The sequence below is a fragment of the Anabrus simplex genome, chromosome 6 (assembly GCF_040414725.1).
Source record: "Anabrus simplex isolate iqAnaSimp1 chromosome 6, ASM4041472v1, whole genome shotgun sequence".
Classification (NCBI taxonomy): Eukaryota; Metazoa; Arthropoda; class Insecta; order Orthoptera; family Tettigoniidae; genus Anabrus; species Anabrus simplex.
The window spans coordinates 177804878-177821327 of record NC_090270.1 but is presented as its reverse complement, the minus strand read 5'-3'; the positions used below and the strand labels follow the sequence as shown (position 1 = coordinate 177821327).

General features: G+C 36.1%; 1 protein-coding gene across 1 annotated transcript in view; it reads right to left on the bottom strand.

The window, feature by feature from the left end:
• LOC136875924 (polyhomeotic-proximal chromatin protein) overlaps window positions 1-16450 on the bottom strand; it is a 96751-nt gene that overhangs the window by 65256 nt on the left and 15045 nt on the right. Inside the window, exons 3-4 of the mRNA XM_068228257.1 lie at window positions 7348-7435; window positions 3772-3911 (exon numbers count right to left, since the gene is read on the bottom strand). Coding sequence (XP_068084358.1) covers window positions 3772-3911; window positions 7348-7435 — 228 coding nt within the window. The remainder of the gene's footprint in view (window positions 1-3771; window positions 3912-7347; window positions 7436-16450) is intronic.

Sequence of the window (16450 nt, the reverse complement as noted above, 5' to 3'; positions counted from 1 at the left end):
ACTACAGTCTACGATATAAATAATTTTGTAAGACACCCTAATATCACAGAGTCGAAAGAAAACTAATGTGAAGGCCTGCAATATAGAAAGCTCATAAACTTTATCAACAACAACATTACATTGACCATTGTTTGTTGTGATGTGATTTTTGTCTTCTGTTTCCTCTCATCCCCGATAGATAGGATTACTGCAGTGTACCGAGGTTTTTTAAATTTGCTTGACGTCGCACCGACACAGGTAGGTCTTATAGCGACGACGGGATAGGAAATGAATAGTGATGTGAAGGAAGCGGTCTTGGCTTTAAGGTATAGTCTGGTGCGACTGGTGTGAAAATGGGAAACCACGGAAAACCGTCGTCAGGGCTGCCGACAGTGGGGCTCGAACCCACTATCTCCCGAATACCATCTTCGGGGTCGCCGGCAGTGGGGTTCGAATCCACTATCTCCCGGATGCAAGCTCACAGCTGCGCGCCCCTAACCACACGGCCAACTCGCCTGGTCGTACCGACTGTAACAGCCTGCCTGTATATTGGTGGGAAGTAGCTGGGGTGTAAGATAACTTTCTTCTTTAGCATGCCATTCCTCTGGTTCATACAGTTTCTGATATATCTGGTACATAACACACTGGTTCATCATAGTATTCGAGCTATACAATCCCTACTCTGAGCCACTGATTGGAATGAGTAGTGAGTATATTTAACAGAATAATGACAGAGGAGTTTTCACGGCAGTCTGCGACCTGGTTATTCCAGCTCTGGAACTTTGGACTCTTAGATCGGCACCGTAGTACTGTTCGTTGAAAGTGAGAAAGTGTGCGGTTTTTCATTTGATCGAGTATTTTATATGATAACATTGCTTTCAATCGCTACATTCCTACTGACGTGTTTGTAATGACCTATGTTGAATTCACTTAGGAAAACAACCAAGTCAGTCTTTCTGAGAATCCCGTAGCGAAGCACGGGTACATCAGCTAGTAATCTATAAATTAAAAAACAATAGGTAATATGCATTTGTGTAACGTTTACATCCTTTTCCAGAGCATTTTTACATATAAAAGTTGTTTCCCACGATTTACACTCCCCCTCCATTTATACCAGTATTCCTTGGGTCCCTTGAAAAGTGTAAAAGAGGGGTGATACTGTAGTTGTATTCGTAATTGAATTCTTCAGCATTAACCCACCATCTTTAAAAGCTGATACAGGAAGATCAGTTACTCTAAAAGTATCTGTAAACACGTGAAGAAACTCCAGTGGAACAATTTCCAAACCTATAGTGTATTAGAAAATCATACGAGAGTTAGTTAGAACATTTTAAGTCAGGAAATGGACGAATGAAGATTTTTTAATTTAAGTTTTAAATCTTTATATTATTACAACAAATTCTCGAAATTGCTACCCACAGTAAAAGATCAAAATTTGTGTAAGATGATCACCATAATACATTAATGAAAATGGCATGATTCTATTTAACTTTATGTTGGCAACAGTAAATTCACCATTACACAGTATCATAATTAAGTACATCGAAACAAACAAAACAAAAACGAGGAACCTACTTAGAATGCCACAAGGCTAACAGTAATGATGAGATATAAGATAAATCAGACCAAAATACTTTTCACTGTGTACCTAGAGATAACTTTAAATAAATGTAATACAAGCAGAGGAGGACTAGTTGAAAAGTCACAGATGAAGAATTATATTACTATATGGCTTATGCTTCCAAGTGCACACTACCATTTTACAAAACAAGACAAAAAGGTTTCATTGCCAGAAACATATACATTCTTTATGTGCTATATATCTTTCCTTATAACACTGGAAGTCAGATTGTACTGTGTAATCGAAAAGTATTTTCTCACTATAAGAACTGCAAGTCATAAGTAGATAAAGGTTTACAAGAGCAAGTTTTTCCATTTAAACCGAATAGTAGGGGAAAGGGGGGCAAGATGGGGACACGGGGCAAGACGGGGTGGGGGTTTCCTTGTCTCCATGGTGCTGCCACTGGCCTGAAAATGGAAATATCTTGAAGGGCAGATGAAGGTTACACAGTTTGTACGATTTCTAGTCAGTGCGAGCTGTCTGGATGCTTGGAGTGGCCTTTTTACTGTTTCTAACCCCTGTGATCTTATACATATGTATCCTTTGGACTTTGATGAGGTAAGCTGGAATTGAAATACATTTGTTCTTGAAGACTATCCATTAGACTGTACCTTAATGTATATATATTGAGCTTGTGGAGGAAATTCATAAATAAATGAAGATAGTTTTATTCCGTTAGTCTCAGTATAACATTTGGGGCAAGATGGGGACGTCCCCGTCTTGCCCCAGTCCCCATCTTGTCCTAGTCCCCATCTTGCCCCAGTCCTAATCTTGCCCTTTAGGATAAATAGTATTTCCCCTATAGGTACTTATATAATTTCTATTCATATTTCATTTTTATAAATTATGCCCCCTGGTATAGGCCAAGGGACCAAATACTGAGTGCAAAGGGTAGTGGGGTTCTAAATCAGTCATTACCGACAGCAGTGGCTATGCTGGCTAAAGCGCAGCGATAGGTCATGGGGCCAAGCTCTCTGCTGACTCGGTAGACGCGTGGGCTCGAGCCTCACCGTCGGGCGTCCTTGAAATGGTTTTCCGTGGTTTCCCATTTTCAATACCAGTCAAATGCTGGGACGGTACCTTCTGACAGTCCACGGCAACTTCCTTCGACACCCTTGCCCAGTTTCATTCATCTTCATCCATTCCATCTCTCATCCCGACGCGCAGGTCGCCCACGGGGGTCGACTTTAAAGACCTGCACACGGCCTCTCAGGAGGTCACACGAAAAAATCGGTCATTTAAAAATCCATATATTTTTACCATAAAAATGAATTTAAATTCTATTCTTGCTCATTATGCCAACTACGAGCCTTATGATGGTTTATTATGGTGTAATACTTTACGTTGATATTAGTAATTCATGGTTATAGGAATAGGTTCAAATTTTTGTATAATTTTTACTGAAGAATGCAAGTTTCCAGGCCAGTGGCAGCACCATGGAGACAAAGAAACCTCCACCCCGTCTTGCCCCATATGTGGGGCAAGACGGGGCATTGGTAGTATGCACGATTTTTTGTGTGTGGAGTTTTTGTGTTTAACTTTTCAAAAACTATTTTAGTGCACAATGAGAAACAGATAGTGACGCAACAAAATGGAACTATTTATGAACATATTATCAACATGTATAACGCACCTGAACTACTTTTTCCTTAGCGTTCCCATCTTGCCCCCCCTTCCCCTATATTTATTTTGCTACTTGACATAAATTAGAAAGAGGAAGGATCTGTGAAGGGAAGAAAAGAAAAATCAATGGATAAATAGAACTTCATCTAGCTTATTAGGATCCAATACATTCTAACATAGCATCATAACCAGTACAACCTATAACCACAGTACCACAAGAAGCTGAACATTTAAATATACATCATGCTGGAGAGCTACACACACAAGCAAATCAATGATTATTCCATCGAGTCCGACATGTTCTAGTTTGACATTAAGAGTGACATGCAAATCATGCATATGAAATTGTAGAAAAAATAAGTGATAAACCATAAGATCCACTAAGGCAACACAGAAGGCAATTAGAAATGGGAAGTAGCAACTTGTCTGAGTAAAATAACCACAGTTTATTCATGTTACAGGGCTAATATGACCTGGTTACCACATATCATTTGTAAGCTTCGTCCAAATTCTTCAGCAAATTTTTCAACATTTCCATAGGGACCTACCTTCTGCATGTCAGTAGGTTTACCACCAGATGCTGAGTGTGCAGGCAGAATGTTGGGCTGGTTACTGATGACACCAAGTTGACTGATCACCAATGTCTGATTTGTAGTTGTAGGAATAGTTGCATAACCAGGAAATGAAGCTATCAACAAACAAATATAATTTAGAGAGCATTTTACATGTGAGAAAGAACAGGGATGTAAAGGATATGAGAAAGATTAGGCAGCTATCATGAAAATTTCTGTGATATGTATAAATACATGTAGTAATGAGAAACAAGATATGAGGAATAGGGCAGACCTAACAGATATGAAGTTCTACAGATCGCTAGCACACAAAAATTCACACAAAAGCTGTGTATTTCTGTTTTATCTATTCTTTCAAATGGTGACATATCTTTATTCTACGAGTGTGGTATATCATTCATTTCTATTTATTCATTGAAAAGGCAATTTATATTTGCTGTATTGAAGTAGTAGTAAGATTATTCTTTGTCTTACTGTAACTATGGAAACAATGAGATTTTAAATAAATGTAAGATAGAAGTGCTCTTATTGAATCCAGATTGAACATAATAACTGGCAATGTGGATGGGATGCTCACGGTGTAAACTCCTTTTTATTTTACGAGTTGCTTTACGTTGCACTGATACAGATAGGTCTTATGGTAACGAAGGGATAGGAAAGAGCTAGGAGAGTTTATAACTTCTGTATTACATAGGCTTATTCATAACCTTGCCTTTGACTGTCTCCATTACCCTATGAACATATGCCTGAAGTGTTTTAAGAGCAATGAGTCAATATATGTGAGATATAAAAATGCCTCTTCAAATGCCTCCTCCACAATCATCTTCAAAAATCTCAAAGCTGACTGCAGTTTTATGGAATTTTATACGGAGGTCAGCACCACTAAGTAACAACCCGAGCACAATCCGGCTGAGAGAAGTTCTAGTAAACAAGTCTCACAGTCTCACAATTTTGAATTTTTCAGTGAAGACAAAGCGACCTACAGCTCATACAAGCAGCGTTTAGAAAATTTCTTTTATGTAAAACAATTGGAATGCTTAAAAACAGGGTTGGGTTGGGTTGGGTTGGGTTGGGTTGGGTTGGGTTGGGTTGGGTTGGTTGTCTTGAACGATTAAGAAACCTCGATCTACAATTTAACAAGTTTTATTGTTAGTGCAGAAGGAATTCAGAAATCTCCCTATAAAGTCAAAGCAATCATCAGTGATCCAAGACCAAAGGATCCAGAATTGTGTGCATTTATTGAATGTGTTTCTTATTATTTGAAGTTCATTCTGAAATCTGCTGAGATAATGCATCCTATTTATCACTTATTACAAGTAAGTGCTCCATTTAAATGGACATTTGAATGTGAAGCTGCATTTGTCAGGATGAAACATAAGACATGCATTCTTGTTAACCGATGCTAACCTAGTGGGCTTATAGGCTATGCTCTCACATGAAATAAATGGTGAAGACAATCTACAACCCTCGCATCCAGATCACTTACAACAGCTGAGAAGAATTATTCCTAGACAAAGAATCAACAGTCATATACTGGGCATGTAGGAAATGGTTTTTTTTTTTTCCTACATTTTATGGCTGAAAATACACTCTTATCAACCAAGCAAGTGGCTGCATAGTTCGGGTCACGTAGCTGTCAGCTTGCATTCTGGAGATAGTGGTTTTGAACCACTCTGTCGGCAGACCTAAAGATAGTTTTCTGGCTTCCCATTTTAACACTAGGCAAATGGTGAGGCTGTACCTTACCTAACACCAGAGTCACTTCCTCTCCACTCCTAGCCCTTTCCTATCACATCGTCACCATAAAACATACCTGTAACAGTGTGATGTAAGCCAAACTGTAAAAATAAATATTCTCATAACCAGGGCCTGGATTTTGATGACATGTCTTCTTTTAACTGGTGCATTGCTAACTTACATAACTCCTGATCATGGCCCTCTGACTACAGAACTTCAACCACACTAGAGAGGAGTTTCCCCTGCCAACCAAAAAGAGAGCCCCTTTAGAATTATAACAAAATACATCAGCAGTTTATACATTACAAGGTCTTTGTTACCAAATATAGAACAAAAATTTCATCTTCTTACCACAACAGCATGAAGGATGTAAGAAGTTTTAACTTCAAATTAGAAGGTGAATAAGAAATCATGAACATTAAGAATAAGCAAAATACTAGTGATATAAATGTTTTTAATGACTTTCAAAGTGTTCTTTATATGTTTTAACTGCCTGTGTCAATTTTAGATATCTTTTTAGCTTAAGATGTCTCACAAAACAAAACATGCCCTAACTTAACATATGTATATAACGCATTAGTCATATGTAGGGAAAAATAACAGTATTGCATTGTACTTCACACAACTCTCTCAATCGAAGTTGATGCTAATGAATAATAATAATAATAATAATAATAATAATAATAATAATAATAATAATAATAATAATAATAATAATAATGTGTGTTAATATCCCTTCAATTACACTGAGTATTGAAATATCAATCACCTAGCCTCTTAGGGTTATTCCACCTTATGTACTCCACTGATTTACATTAATCTCTGTGGTTTTTATTTTTCCATACTTGTGAACTGTCAATGAAGTGTTAATGAGGCAAAAAAAATGTTGAAAAGAAGATGGGATAATAAATGTAGTGCTTACATTAGGCTGTTAGAAGTATATAAATATAATCTGCTAACCCATTTCAGTGTTGATGTTGGCAACAATACCAGTGTTTGCACTGGCATTTTGAATCATATCCTGTATTCACTGTTGTTCACTGAACTCTTTGCTCTTTCTGATGGGCTCTTCTGCCATTAAAAGAAAAATCCTATTAATAATTGCATTGCAGAAAAGAATTGTGTTACCAATAGGCCAACAATATAAAACCTACACTTTATGAAGATGAATATCAACTGATTATATTAGCATTTTTCAGTGCCCATTACTTTTAAACCAAACTAATCAAATTGTATAATAACCACCATTTCATTTTATGAAATCTCAGCTAATTCAACTTGTAAAATAATTTAAGTAAAGATCAGATTATGGTTGATACTGGAGGATTTAATCATAACATGTGGAACAGGACTAGACTGCACAGTACTGGAAGGGTAAAAACCAAACCCCATGACACAAACAGCCTCAAAAGACCATGACCTACCAAGTGACAGGCACGCTATCTCTACACAGTGGGGCCAGCATTGAAAGGGTAAAGGAGTTTTAAATTAAGTAGTACCAATTTGTACTATGAGAGGAGTATTACACAGTAATTTTCTGGGCATCACCTTTTCTAAGCGCAGTAAGTGTTCATTTATTCCGTGGAGCATGCTAGTGTAAATTGGTATTAACCAATTTTTATTTTCTGTGCTATTTTGTCATGAAAGAAGCTATCCCAGATTGTTCAAAGGTTCAGAAATAACGAACTGTGGCAACACAAACATTTTAAAGTTTTATGATATGAGTATTATGGACTTTATACTACCAGCTTGGATGATCATAAATTTCATTAAGCCTGTCAAAGAATCAAAATCATGTAGAAAAATCAGTATTACCTGTTTGTCCTTGCAGTACAGATTTCTGAGCAGTTATCATTTGCGGTGGCAACTGGTTTGGCTGAAAGGGCTTTCCTGCAGTGATAACCTGGCAAGCACAAATAAGGGCAATCATTTTCAAATAAAGAGACTCTTAACATGTCAAGATTGCTGTCATGACAAAGGAGGAAATGGGAACACACAATTCATATTAATATGTTACAGTGTAGAACTCTGCTTTATTAACTTCAACTGAGGAATCTCTCTTAAAAAGAAGAGAATGTCTTGGTTTTTAGAATAATATTAATACTAAAATTCATGACAAATATTCTCCTTTAATATTCTAGTAAAGTGCAGTTCTTGACCATCCACTATATCGCCTGCAGATAAAATGCTGCAAATCTTTCATATCATGGTTGTTGGTATATAATGCAGATCTTATAATAAAAATGGGAAATGGTAGAGATACCTCCTGATAAATATTATAATACTTTCTACCCTCTCATCACATCTGAAGATTGACTCTCCATGGATATAACATTGAAAAAACAAACGTTACCAAATGAAATTACATTTTCAGAAATTAAAACTACAATGGGTTAGGAAAATGTAACCCTACTAAGAATTAAGTGATATTGTTACATCAGAATCTCAGACCTTTAAATAATTCACTTCTAAGCTAAAGAATTTCATGAAGAAACAACAAAGAGAAATGATTACATACATCCACAGCAATTTATTGCTGGTAAACCAATTAGCATTGCAACAACATCCCATTCTTCCACTGTCTCTATTACAACACTCACATGCAGCTTTCCATACATGCAGTTCTCTATAAAATCTCCTTCCAAAATAATTTTCAGTAAGCCACCTTCTGCCTACATACGAATACATGTTCTTGGTTCAAACTGTAAGTCTCCCACTGATGGCGTAACATGCTCACGATAGCTCCAATGAGAAACTACAGACTTGCTTTCTTTTAAGACACAAAATACTTCCACCATACACATGAACAGGAGGATAAACGGTACAAATTGGCAGCAAATAACCAGAAACAGCTCTAGAAGGGGGTTGTAAGTTAGCATTACTCCTAAATATTTTATAACCAATTTTGCTAGCAATAGCCATTAATAACAAACCAAATTTTGGTTATCATATCCTCCAAACTTATTGATAAATCTTCTTATTATCTGTAGAGGACTAATACTGTATGCCCATCTGTACCAGCTTTGTTAACACTGCTTTGCTACAGGAGTATCTAAAGCTGAAGGGTATGTGGAGAGAGGAATTTTGGAGGTGTGGCTTAGCTTGCATTTAGTGTTGTACAGTGCATACACAAAGACTCATCCCACAGCAATGTTCTGTGTCAAATATCACTGCCGCTAGATCAAATTTCTGTGATAACGCGCTCAGTTTTTTTAAAGGCACTCAACATAGCTCTTATTCAATAACAACTTCAACTGTTTTTTCAATATTATAACACTGTACATCATTCTTTCAGGCAGTAAAATAATTTGCTATTTCTCTCATCTTGTTCCTTGTGTATTGTAATAGAAAAGTTTATTACAAGTGAACAGAGACAACTCTGATGACTGCTGTGCATCACAACAACTTTCATCAAGGCCATTAGAGGATAAAATAAAGGCTTGAAAGACCAATGCCAACTAATCAACTTTTACAGAGAATTTTTAATATAATTTTTAATGCTGACTCAAAAATGTAATTGGTTGTGCAGTTGTGATGTTGAGAATGCTCCGTTTTGTTTTCTTTACATTTTGATAAATCTGCCGCCTGTATGGATGGGAGAATGGACTTTTTCTTCCAACTAGTCAGATGTTTAAGTTTTGAATAATAGCATATTTAAAATATTATTTTGTCAATTCAAAGGGCATCCTAGCTTGACCACCACTTAGCATAGTAGTAATTTTTGAGCAGTTTTTGAAAGTGGGAAGTCTCTAGTGTAAATTATTGTAACTGAAAATGTGCAATCCCCTGCATTTCAAGTCACTGGCCACCACTGCAAGCTACCTAGGTTAGAAAATAAAACAGCCAGCAGTTTTACATAACTGATGATCTAGCAATTTATCAGCCATGAGATCTATAGTTGTATATGGAAACTGAACCATATGGATGTGGCTTTAGTTTCAAAAATCTTTCATGCACTGGCAAGGATTTGAACCATGGGTGCCTTGCTATCACTTGGTTATCATGTCCACCACCCAAAATCAGCCTAAGTGAGATTCATGAGAATCATTCATAAAGTAGTTTTATTTAACATAGACTTTCTGAAAGTTATCTTTGTGTCATAAGCAGGATATAGGCAACGCTGAGAATATGGAAAGTAATACTGAGAGAACAAACACATCATCTAAAACAATTAAACAATTTCTAAACCAGCAATGTTAAGTAAATGGTTGAGGAACAAAAACCCAGCAAGCACTAAGCTGAACTGGACACTTCTAGGTCAGTAATAAATGAATGAGTATACAGAATTACTAGAATGAAAATAACAAGGGAAAGTGGACACTAAAGAGAAAATCTTGTCCTCAACTCTCTCTCAAGCTCAATTTTAATTCGAAGCTGATATGTGGTTGGCTGTATGGATGCTCATTTCACAGATTATGTATTCACATCTGTTTGAGAGTTACATAAACATCACTTGATATGTAGATGAATTCAACCTATCTACAACCATCAGTTACTCTCTGAAGAGATTTTTTTTTTCTTTGTAATACACCCACTATTCATTATCTTTGATGCTCTCCTTCAAATCATGGCAAAAATTGTCTTGTAATTATGCATATTTGCTCTAGGGAAATTAGCTGATGGCAGTTACACTGATCTTTCCACCGAGATTTCAAGCAAACACTAACATTATTCACCAAACATTCATTGACTCAGATTCACCACCAACAACAGAACTGCAAGGCTGCATAGTAATTTCAACAGAAGATATCTATTATGTAAATCATGTTTGAGGTTAATATAAAAGCTATGAGAGTTATTTCTATAAACAATAAATACAAAAATGAGAGAGAATTTCTAATGGAAATCAAACAGAATTTTACCTGGAATATGAATTCTAAGACATGTAGTGTAGCCAATAGTGTGCAATTCAATTTATTACCTTCCTCCCAGTTTCTTCATGAAGCTTCCTTCCTTTATCATAAAATAAATAACATAGACTTCCGATAACCAAACAATATCACGTATTTCCATAGTGGATAATCAAGTTGCAGGTAAGCAGTATTGCGAGGAATAAATACTTAAAATGTAACTTAATCATAAAGTTGAACAGCATGCAAACACCTCAACCACAGAGAAACTGTTAATTGCTTTCGTTAAACATTCCCTCTTGCTACCAGAAATTAAACTTAACTATAGTGTCTTTATTACATACCCAAACCAGCCTGCCTGCCACAAATATGAAACACATTGATAGGCTCCATCTTGTAACTTAACAATCACTGAATTCAGCCACTAGCCAGTACACAGGCATCAGTTACATTAAAAATGTATAGCTGTGTGTAAGGTGACTGTCTTGGTGCACCAATTATTATAACTGTGTTCCTCCAAAACAACAAAAAATTAAATACAAATATGTTCATCAATTACAAAGAGAACAAATTGGAAAATTTCTGAACTCTTACCACTATGAGAAACTAATTTCATACTTCATACTCCAAGCTTAGCATCAAACATGAAAATTTAGAGAAAAATTTTAGATAAGGCCACCAGATGGTACTGCTATGTCAATGACATTTTTGTCCCATGACCACATGGATAAGATAAACTGTTTAAGTTTCTCCAGCATCTCACCATGCAAGAATCCATTTCACGATGGGGAAAAATATGAAGGTGAACGTTCAACCGCACCATATCATTCTATGGTACATTTGCCTGTTCTGAAGTCTTCACGTTCCTAACGAACTCTTGTATCTATTGTGAACTGTTAATCTTTCTCATCATGTGTTGTTACTACTACGTAATCTTTCCTTATTTCGGTAGATGGCATCCCATGCGTTAGCATAGTTCAAAGCATTTCTTTTCTGCCCCGTCTTGTTGGGTTATCTTTCTGGTTGGTTGTGTGGGAAGTTCTGACTTGAGAAGATGGAAGCATTGGATTTCCAAGTCGCCTTTGTGGCATATAAAAGATATTTTAACAGATTCAAGATGTCTTTATGCATATCTCGACTTTTTGAAAATGTTAATTGCCTATGTAATTGAGGTATTTATTTTCCTTTAATCTTCTCTTGGTTTTATTGTTGCTTCGTTCTGTGCTCAACATGGTTGGGTTAAAAAGGCTTCTCTCATTACATGCATTTCTAATTTATTTGTGTGTTAACTTTGCTTTTACACGCTTCTTTCGGTATTTTCCTTTACCGATCCGCTATGTTTGATTTGAGAACAGAAGGCGACACGGATTCATGTGTGTGTGTATGAGATTGCTGTGTGCCATATTTTCTGTCTGAGCTCAAGAGCGGTTGTTTATTTTGTTGTGTGTTGTGGGTTGATGTTCTTATACGTCCCTTTATTCGGCGACCTAACCTCTCTGGTCTGTGTGAGTGTGGGTGGTTCTGACCCTTGGATCCGTGATACCTTTTGTGTCTAATTTATTTATTGTTCGTTTCACATTGCTGTCATTGGCTTTCTTATTTTCTAGTTTAATATGTTTTATTCTTTGCAGGACGCCTTTCCATTTTATCGTAGTTGTTTGGTGTGAAACCATGGTAACCTCCCCTTTTCTCTTAGCTTTAATTTTATGAGCTCGGTGAACCCTTCCCTCTTCTCCCATTTTAAGCTCTTTTACTTAATGATCTTGTACTCTCGGGGAACGTGGATTTTTATTGTTGAGAGCTTTATGTCTTACCTTATGAATTGCAAGGGAGAATGTTATGATAATTTGCTGTTACTCCCTAAACGTATTGTTGTTTAACGAAGGGCGTTTGAAAAGTCCGTGCAAAAATAAAATCTACTTACATGTTTGGGGTAAACCTTTTTTATTTTTCGATGCATGTTCTGATTCAGACGATAATGATAATGACGGGAATAATGATGGAGTTGACGGAGACAGTAATGACGATGATGACCAGATTTTCGATGTCTGTGAAATTCAGTCCGATCACAACGTACAATTTCAACCCTCTCCTGCATTCCTTGAGACACCTGGCCCTAAATGTGCACCTCCTTCTGATGCTAGACCAAGTCAGTTTTTTAATATCATTTTTTTTTTAAGAACTGTTATTCTTAAAACATTAATATTATACCAACTAGTAAACAATGCATCAATGTGCACAGGAATACCAAATTTAGGTGAGTACAATCAAAATACTAGAATGTACCAAAATCCAAACTTGAATTTGAATTTTTTCAAAAATGGCAGGAACAAATTTAAATTTTTTACTGAGCAGTATGAATTATTTTCATGATGTTAATATAATGAGTGAAGAGAGGGATCACTTAGCTACAAGAAAATGTAAACTACAATGAGATATCTTGAAAAGTGAGGATAGGTGCTGCATAATAGACATTTTCTGTCTGACAATCTTAGCAAACACGCATTAAAGTAGCCGGCACTAAGACGGTTAAAATGACAAATGTTTCAACAAGAAAGAGGAAGGCCTACAGATTAGCAAAATTTGGCAATCATTACTTGCTGCCAGATGACAGAAGAATAAATGCACAGGGATGCACTGCGCAGGTCTTTGGAACACCATTATCAGAGAGAGGGAAGTCGATGGTGGCGTTTACCACATAGCATTCAGGTACTATAAAAGCCCTTGTCATTTTGTCTTGGCAAAAGGTACCATTGTGTCGTTGAAACAAAGACAACTTCTAAAATGTCGCCTAATATCCCAGAAAATCATCAAAACTGAAGTTCGTTGAGCATTGAAAGAATAATAGCATCGATATCTTTGTGAAACAATGAATGCATACAAATATTAAATATTAATTCTAAGGTTGTTTTATCAGCAACTACCAAAACTGGGAGAACTACATGGTAGGTTCCAACAAGATATTTTTAATGTAGCCTCTTTACTGCATCAACTTAAGAACAGCAATGACTACTACTACTATTACTACTACTACTTATCCTCCTCATTATTTTTATTCTTCTTCTTTTCCCACATCTGTGGGGTCTTGGTGTGAACTGTGTCACACATGTGGATTTGGCCATGTTTTAATGTCCGGATGCCCTTCCTGATGTCAACCCTATATGGAGGAATGTAATTACTATTGTGTATTCCTGTGGTGGTTGGTAGTGTAGTGCCTTGTCTGAATATGAAGAGGAAAGTGTTGGGACAAACACAAACACCCAGTCCCCAGGCCAAAAGAATCAGACGTGATTAAAATCCTCGTCCTGACCGGAAATCAAACCCGGAACCATCTGAACCGAAGGCCTCAATGCTGACCATTCAGCCAATGAGTCGGACCTAAGAACAGCAGTGATGTATGCACCAAATTCCTGTTTCAAGATAGAGGCTTTAAAAGCTATGAATCCTACAATTCCCCCACACGGCGTATCTGCCGTTGCACGAGAGAAAGCATGACATTAATATTCAACCACTTTCAAAAAAGAATAAGATCTATATGCTATATAATAAACTGCTATGGATAGAAATATTGTAAATGGTAAATCTGACCATACAGTTTTAACTACTATTGCCAAGTAAGTCAAGTAATAAATTTAAAAATTCTAATAGCAATAAATAATGTAAAATTATAGTGGTAGTTTTTAATTACCTACAAAATTACATGGTGATGTTGAATTTATGGTAGCAGAACCCCTAACTGGTTAGTACGTCAATATTCCGGTGTGTGGAGATAGCAAGAATGGTACTGACACCCTCAATTACTTTCGCTTGTACAGGTTTAGGTACTTTCCTGGTACATGTTTGATAACCATGTTTGTCAGTATCTAAGACATCTGATACTCTAACTTTATCACGCACAGCACACAATCTTCTTTCACTTAGGCCACAAATATTTCTAAAAGCAACAGCACAAATAATGTAAAAGACACCATGGTAAACAACTCTATATTCTACAGATCTGAGTTTTGTGAAGGTCTGTTCTTCACCCATGTTCTTTTGACATTAACACCATTCATTAGATTGTTTATAGAATTATTTAGCAGTTCTATCTCCAATTTCCCAGAATATCCTAACTCACTTTTTGAAAGCAAGAAAGAGTAACAATTTTTGGTGTTCCATTTTGTTAGTTTTCATACCAAAGTGCTGTTTACCGGCATTTTGCACATTTTTTGTACATTTATTGTCCAGTTTGTTTTGGTTACAGGATGTTTCCTAGAACTACTAGGATGCTCCTGCAGCAATTCATTACAGTTATCACCCATCACAGTATTATTGCACTATAGTAACAAGATACTAAAATTTATTTTACCACTAACAAAACTCTGAGAAGACTGACCGAGAGAAAAACTCCCTTAGACGAGAAAAACAAAATCCCTTCATAGGAGGAGAAGAGAAGAAGAAGAAGAAATATTCCTTCTTAAATTTGGTGTTTTCATTATCAGAGAAGCCATTATGTTTGTCTGTATATTTATTTAAAACAGGTGAAGAAAGACACAATCACTTTGTAGGTTGATAATAGAGAGATGGGTCAAAGAGTAAGTATCCTTCCTTCCTGGAATTGCATACTTTCATTATCATAGCAGTCATCAGGTCTGCACTAAGAAATATTATCTAAAATTGGTGTAAGTTACGTTTTAGCTGATGAAAACAAAAGCATCAATTTCCTTAAATAATTTCCATCAAGACTTATTATAAACAGCTTTGGGTACTGAAATAACAAACTGCATACATTACGTTGAAATGCAAATGGGTGTTGAGTTTGTGCATACGTCACTGTTATTCTGAAAGTTCGAGACAACATTCTGTTATGCCATAAAGCTGAGGAGACCATATATTTCAATGGGATTACCAGCTTACAAAACATAAAGGGCCATTTATATTTGCTATGGAGATTGAGAAGGTTTCAATAAATCCACAGCAAGAAAAAACAAAAATGATATAGTTTGTACATATGACACTGGAGCACCTCCTTGAGATTTTTTTGAGAAATTTTGACACGAATACGTTGTAGGTTTTGAATAACTGTGTATAGTTCTGATTTTCTGACATCACAGATAATCTTGAGCATGTTTGTAAGAATTACAGATACCAAACTTATGCAATGAAAAGGAACAAACATGAGCAAATCAAGTCATGTCTTTCTATATATGACTTGACATCAGGCTAAGATGAGCTGAGCAAGAATGTATTTTTACAATATGCTGCCTGTTTAAAAGAAGTTTAATATTGTATTTTTACCATATGATACATGGTAATAATCTGAACTGTATTTTTATTTTCAATGTTTTAATACATCATTACTGGTATCTATTCTCTGATTCTCAGTAAACATATCCCCCCAATGTCCAGAATGTGCATACTGTGGAAGAGGTTTAGGTATATAATAAAGACCTTGTATTTAAGTTGGAGAAGCAAGAAGCAAAATGAAAATTATATTGCTTTAGTTACACATGCAAGTAAGCAACAAGAACACAGTTTCAATCTGTAAATACACGAGTAGGAACTTCCCACAAATATGATAGAAAAAGTGTATTCTGTGGAGTATGTATGTGCTCATACCACAATTAACAATTAACAAAAATTTACAGAATAAAATTATACCTTCAATATCCTCTCCTAGCCTTAAAAAAAATTGCCATGGTGATACACTAATATAAGATTCCTTATGTTGTATGTTTTCTTAACACATTAATGATGTCCACTGCCATTAAACTTGTTGCAGGACCTCAAATTCATGTCAGTGTTGTGATTCTAAACTAAACTCTTCCTGGGCTATTATCACAATAAGCTATACACATGTACTGAAGCCATCTTTTTTACTTATTACATACCTATTTCAGGTCTTATTTAAGATGAAAGTGTACATCAGTACAAATCACACTAATTGTTAATGCATGGGGGAAGGATTGCAGTGGAGAAGATCACTGAATGTTTGCAAGTGATTCTGTCTTGAAGACCTGAGTTTGCAAATATGGACAGAAAAGAACTGTTCATCTGTCACGTAATGGAAAAGCTGTCAAAGGCTAAAG